The sequence below is a fragment of the Garra rufa genome, chromosome 7 (assembly GCF_049309525.1).
Source record: "Garra rufa chromosome 7, GarRuf1.0, whole genome shotgun sequence".
Lineage (NCBI taxonomy): Eukaryota > Metazoa > Chordata > Actinopteri > Cypriniformes > Cyprinidae > Garra > Garra rufa.
Window position 1 is genome coordinate 18856108 of NC_133367.1, and position 6901 is coordinate 18863008.

The 6901-nt window shown below is 31.7% G+C and overlaps 1 protein-coding gene across 1 annotated transcript; it reads right to left on the reverse strand.

Moving 5' to 3' along the window:
• Positions 1-993: 993 nt before the first annotated feature.
• Positions 994-2205, reverse strand: LOC141339088 (protein BTG1). The gene is made up of 3 exons (XM_073844719.1): positions 2039-2205; positions 1732-1868; positions 994-1524 (listed from the first exon to the last, which is right to left on the reverse strand). The coding sequence occupies exons 2-3, from the start codon at positions 1847-1849 to the stop codon at positions 1187-1189; spliced, it is 456 nt and encodes a 151-aa protein (XP_073700820.1). The 5' UTR covers positions 1850-1868; positions 2039-2205; the 3' UTR covers positions 994-1186.
• Between the last annotated feature and the right edge of the window lie 4696 nt (positions 2206-6901).

Consider the following 6901-nt stretch of genomic DNA (forward strand, 5'->3'; position numbering starts at 1 on the left):
CTCATCATTATGACTTTTAAAGGGTTAATTTTGACTTTTTATGTCATATTTATGACTTATGTATGTCATAATTTCTACTATTTCTCATCATTATGATTTGTAAAGTCATAATTTCAACTTTTTGTCATATTCATGACTTAGTATGTCATAATTTCAGCTATTTTTTATGACTATTTCTCATTACAACTTTTAAAGTCATAATTTCAACTTTTTGTCATATTCAAGAATTCAACTTTTTATGTCATATTTACAACTTATGCCATAATTTCAATTTTTTAAGTAATAATTTTGACTATTTCTCATTATTACAACTTCTAGGCCCGGTTTCAGAGACAGGGCTTTGTCTAAACCAGGATTATGCCATAGTTCAATTAGGACATTTAAGTAATTTTTATAAATGTGCTTAGAAAAAACATTACTGGTGTGCATAGTGAGACAAAACATAGGCACTGATATATTTTAAGATCAATCAGTGCAAATTTTATTTCAGTTGAAACAGCTCAGATTTACATTTTAATCTGGGACTAGGTTTAAGCCTGGTTAGTGAAACCAGGGGTTAAAGTCATAATTTTGACTATTTCTCATTACGTCTTTTAGTCTTAATTTCAACTTTTCATGTAATATTCATGATATATGTGTCATAATTTTAGCTATTGCTCATCATTACGACTTATGCATGTCATAATTTCAATTTAAGTCATAATTTTGACTTTTGTTACATTTCATTGTATTTAATATCAACTTAAGGTAAATCCCACATACATACACTTTAAGAAAAGTAAATTAGTTTTATAGTTTTTAAGAAAGATGCTAAATTTGTAGCTTGTCTATTAAAAAAAAAACATGTCAGGTATTAAAAATTATAATAGTACATTGTACATATAAAAACCCTCTTTGATTAAATCTGTGCATAGAATAACCACAAAAGACAGTTTGCATTTTTTAAGAAATTCATAGAAAACTTTTAATAGAAATTTAAAAAACATATTCAACATGACTGTACAGGAAGCTTAAAACATACATTTAATCAAAATACATCTGTTTTCACCATGAGGTCAATAAGATGAAGATTTCACCGTTGATTTAAAAAAAAAAGTCTGAAAAAACAAGGTTTAAAAAAAAACGTCAAATGTGAGCAATGCCTGATTTTCTGCGCTCACGAGCAGCTATTACACAGAATGGCTCTTCAGCTGGAGCAGGTCATCATGCCGAAGGGTTTGGACGGACTTGACCGTCCAATTCTCAGTTCATCTTTGCAGCTGTCCGTCTGGTTTGTGTCGGACGGAGGCGCGGACTCGTAGAGGACGCATATGGACCCGTCCTCACCGATCCGGTAGGACACTTCATACGGGTCGACCCACATGGTGAGTTCGCTTGGCAGCAGTGAAAAGAGTCGCTCTTTTGTGAGTCCGATCGTACAGGCCGCTTTGCCTATCAAAGGGTCCATCTTGTGGTTGATCCGGATGCACCTGTAACCCGAACCTCGGCAGGGTGCGTTTGGGAACCAGTGGTGCCGATAATGATCTGCAATGGAAGAAGAAAGCTCAATCAAACATTGGCCTCGTTGCCAAAGTTTCTAATGCTTGATTTCAGTGAATGGACTTTGGTACTACAATAAACCAAGTCCTCGTCTGCTTTGTTCAAAGCAATGTTCATTGTTTAAATTTTAGACCATGATGTGGTTGATTTTACTTGTAAACAATGGAAAGCTCATGTGAGAGCGTTTCTTACCCCCCAAAGCTTCTTCCAACGAGAATCTGAATTGTTGCAGCTGTTCTTCTGAAAGCAGTCCTGTTCCTCTCAGCAGACGAGCGACAAAGTTAGCAGCAGTGGAGACTTCGGTTTTCATTGTGAAGTTTTCGCATGAGCTGAAAGGGAAAACGCAGCAAAACGGTGAAATACAGTCGAACCTGAGAACAAACGAGTTTTTCAGATCAATTAGCTCAAATAGAGCTGAACTCATCAGGCCTGGCCACTGTCTTTGGCACGATCCTTTGTTCAAAACAACACGGAAAAACGCCACTTAAACGCCACTGACCTGTTCCAGTGATTCGGATTAGGGATACAAAGAGTTTCCACAGCTGTTGCGAGTGCTTTTATCGACGCAGTAGTGAAAACGGGCAAATAAATCTCTATTTTCGACCGCGAACTTCCTCCTTCGGCGGTGGTTCGAGCTACGTGCAGCTCCAGTTCTGAGCTCTGATGGTAAACACTCTACGGCCACGCGCCTCCGCCAATCAGAGCGCGTGCTCGCGGGCTGACGTCACAAACTATTTATTTCCATAAACAGACGGCGTGTCACGTATCAAACAAGTAAATTGAAGTTGTTACAATGAGTGCTTTTATGTATGTATTTATAATGTACGGTGCATATAGTTTATTGTATGAGGAATTTATATATGTGTATTTATTTACATTTCTTCACGTGAATTGTCTCACATTGAACAATACACAACTTGACCGCTTGTACTGATTAAGTTTTGAGATTGAAGAGATTGTGTTTGTCATCATTCACATAAGTAACGGCTACATTTCAGTGGCTAAACGCCACAGTAACAAAAACTTTTCATATTTCATTCATTATTTAATTATACTTATAGTCTTTAACGGTGTTTTCTTGCACATCTATGCCTTTTTTCCATTGTAGTCTCAAAAGGTTGGATGTTTAGTATTAGTGCTAATGTTGGGCTACGTTTTCATTCACGGTAAGTAACCCTATGTAAACTTGATTGGAAGCTTGGAAACAAGCTTCCAGGGCTTCCATACTTGTCAGACCTATACGAAGTCATTAAATCGACTTTTTATATCATATTCATTACTTATGCAAATCACAATTTCTACTCTTTAAGTCATTATTAATTCAAAATTTTCGTCTTTTATCTGATGATTTCCAGTTTTAAAGTCATAATTTTGACTTTTAAGTCATAATTTCAAGCATTTCTTATTTTTACGATTTAAGTCATGATTTCGTCTTTCATCTCATGGAGTCGAGTTTTAAAGTCATAACGACGTAATGATGAGGAATAGTCGAAATTATTACTTAGAATTTCGAAATTATGACATAAGTCATGAATATGACCTAAAAAGTTGAAATTTTGACTTTAAAAGTCGTAAAGATAAGAAATAGTTGAAATGACTTAAAAATTCGAAATTATGACATGAATATGACATAAAAAGTTGAAATTTTGACTTTAAAAGTCGTAAAGATGAGAAATAGTTGAAATTATGACTTAAAAATTCGAAATTATGACATAAATCATGAATATGACATAAAAAGTAGAAATTTTGACTTTAAAAGTCGTAAAGATGAGAAATAGTTGAAATTATGACTTAAAAATTCGAAATTATGACATAAATCATGAATATGACCTAAAAAGTTGAAATTTTGACTTTAAAAGTCGTAAAGATGAGAAATAGTTGAAACTATGACTTAAAAATTCGAAATTATGACATAAGTCATGAATATGACCTAAAAAGTTGAAATTTTGACTTTAAAAGTCATAATGATGAGGAATAGTCAAAATGATGACTTTATAAGTCAAAAGATTAAAGTCGAAATTATGACTTTAAAACTTGAAATCATGCGATAAAAGCCGAAATAATGACTTAAGTCGTAAAGATGAGAAATAGTTGAAATTATTATTTAAAAAGTGGAAATTGACTTTTTGAAATTTTGATTGATATAAGTCATAAATATAGTCTTGTGACTATCTCTGCTAAGAAATAGTTGAAATGACTCTAAAAATCTCGGAATTATGAGATAAAAGTCGACTTTAAAAGTCGTGATAATGAGAAATAGTCCAAATTATGACTTTAAAAGTAGAAATTCTGGAATGCATAAGTCATAAATTACAAAAAGTTGAAATTACGACATACATAAATCATGAAGATGACATAAAAAGTCGACATTATGACTTTAAAAGTCAAAATTATGACATTCCTAAGTCATAAATATGACATTTTAAAAAATCGAAATTATGACTTAAAAAGTAGAAATTATGACATACATAATGATTATGACATAAAAAGTCGAAATTATGACTTTAAAATTCGTAATGATGAGAAATAGTAGAAATTATGACTTTAGAAGTCAAAATGATGAGATAAAAGCCGAAATTATGACTTAAATCATAAAGGTGAGAAATAGTTGAAATTATGACTTAAAAAGTGGAAATTGACATATATAAGTCATACATATAGTCCAACTGAAAAAAACAGCTAAAACCAGCCTAGGCTGGAAGTAGCTGGTTTTAGCTGGTCTCCCAGTCTGACCAGCTATGACCAGCCAAGGAAGTGGCCAAAACCCCTCTAAGACCAGCCTGGATGACCATGTTTTTCAGCAGTCGTGCTGAGGAATAGTCAAAATGACTCTAGAAGTCGAAATTATGAGACGAAAGTTGAAATTACGACTCTAAAACTCGACTTACGACTCAAGTCGAAAAAATAAAATAAAAAATGCTTGAAATTATGACTTTAAAACTCAAAATCATTAGATAAAAGACGAAAATGTTGAATTTATTATGACTTAAAAAGTAGAAATTGTAATATACAAAGTCATAATGACGAGTTAGTCGAAATTATAACTTTTAAAGTCAGAATTGTGAGATAAAAGTCGAAAATGTGACTTTAAAACTCGAAACCATGAGATAAAAGCTGAGATTATGACTTAAGTCGTAAAAAAAGAAAGACTTAAAATTATGACTTAACTCGAAATCATGACACAAAAGACGAAGTTTTTGACTTCATTATGACTTAAAACGAAGAAATTGTGATTTACATAAGTTATGAATATGATATACATATATAAATGTCAACTTTTTATATCATATTCATGACGTGTATGTCACAATTTCGAAATTTTCAGTTATAATTTCGACTATTCCTCATCATTACGACTTTTAAAGTCATATTTTCGACTTTTTATCTCATATTCATGACTTATGTATGTCATAATTTCGACTTTTTAACGCATAAATAGTTTTTCTTGCGTGGCGAAAAGGGGCTTCAATACAAACTTGATAAGATAACTTTTAAATCACTACTTCTGGTGCATTTCCTAAAAGAAATCGTTCGAAACGCGTTTGTCTGTGATTCTTGTCTCACGTACGTTTCCGTAGTACGCGCGCTGGCCAATGGACCAATTAGAGCGCGCTGTAACACACTAGGATTGCGCTTCAGCCAATCAGTTGAGGTTTTACTACCGTCTGCGCTTTCGACTAGCCGCATGGACCCTCCTCCAGACTGAATGAGAGGCAAAGCTCAAAAGTGCTTCCAACTTCAGAGGTTTTCCGTTATTTATTTATTTAGTCTTTTATGTTAATGTTAATAGTTCAGACTAGCACTTTATTTGCAGTGTTTACAGTTTGCTCCTGCATGTCGAGTGTTTGCCGAGCCGGAGTCTGAGAGAGAGGGACACTGAAACAGCAGGTAACTGATAAACATAAGCACTTACTACAGTTTTACCATGGTTAAAACCAGTATGTGACTTTAAAAGACCACTCTATGAAGATTAGATAATACTTTCCGCTTTTGGTTTGAAAATAACTGGGTTATTTGCTTTGACCACTAGTATTATCACATTGTCAATTGTCATTTTGCTTTATACTACTGACATTAGTTTCATTTCAACTGCCACTAACTGTATTATGTGTATGTATGTGTGTGTATATATATATATATATATATATATATATATATATATATATATTCAAAAATTTGGACACACCTACTCATTCTTCATTTTGACTATTTTCATATTAAATAACCACTGTTCATTATTGATTTTCCAAAGCATTTCAGTGTTATGGACTTCCCGCCAAGCAAGAGACTGAAAGGCCATCGGGTCCCATCTGAGCCCGACCCATTTGACGATGACATTGACTTCACCCAGGATGACCTGGAGCAGATTGACAGCATCACGTCCCAGGCCATCACAGGAGACGGCCAGAGCAGTGGCTCAAAGAGGGCTTTTGCTTCTGTGTTTGCTTTTGCTGATGAGCAGAGTAAAGCACATGTAAGATCCGGACGGAAAACATTTGCCATCGGAGACAGCAGCAGCACGGATAACAATAAAGAAGCTCAAAGAAATGATGTGCTTGGTAAGTATAAGATATTGTGGATGCATAAAGTCCTTTCTTAAATACTGTCCTGTCTGCTTTTGTCTTTGTCTTTGTGTCATATTCCCACAGATGGGTTAAACTAGAAATTTAACAAGTGTGTGTGTTATTTTGCATCTCACACAGCAGATTTATAGTATTAATAAAAACACCAACAATAATAATTATTAGATCATATTTAATTTAATAAGATTCAAAATAAGACAATACGATTTCATAATACTCAATTTAATAACAAAAATCGAATATAACATTGTTTTTTGTTTCCTAAATATTATGTAGTTCTAAATTAAATATTAATAATTATTTTTATTGTTGTCGAAATATTTAAATTCAAAGTTTAAGTTATTTGCATATTTAATTTTCTCATTGTTTAGACTCTGGATAGGTTAAACTGAATTTGAGCTCTTTGTGTGTGTAATTTGTATCTATTATTATAATAATAATTAGAAAAGAATTATTCAGATTTAAAAAGAGAATTATTTAATTCAGTACTATATATATATATATATATATATATATATATATATATATATATATATATATATATATATATATATATATATATATATATATATATATATATATATATATATATATATTATATATATATATATATATATATATATATATATATATATATTATATATATATATATATATATATATATATATATATTATATATATATATATATATATATATATATATATATATATATATATATATATATATATATATATATATATATATATATATATATATATATATATATATATATATATAT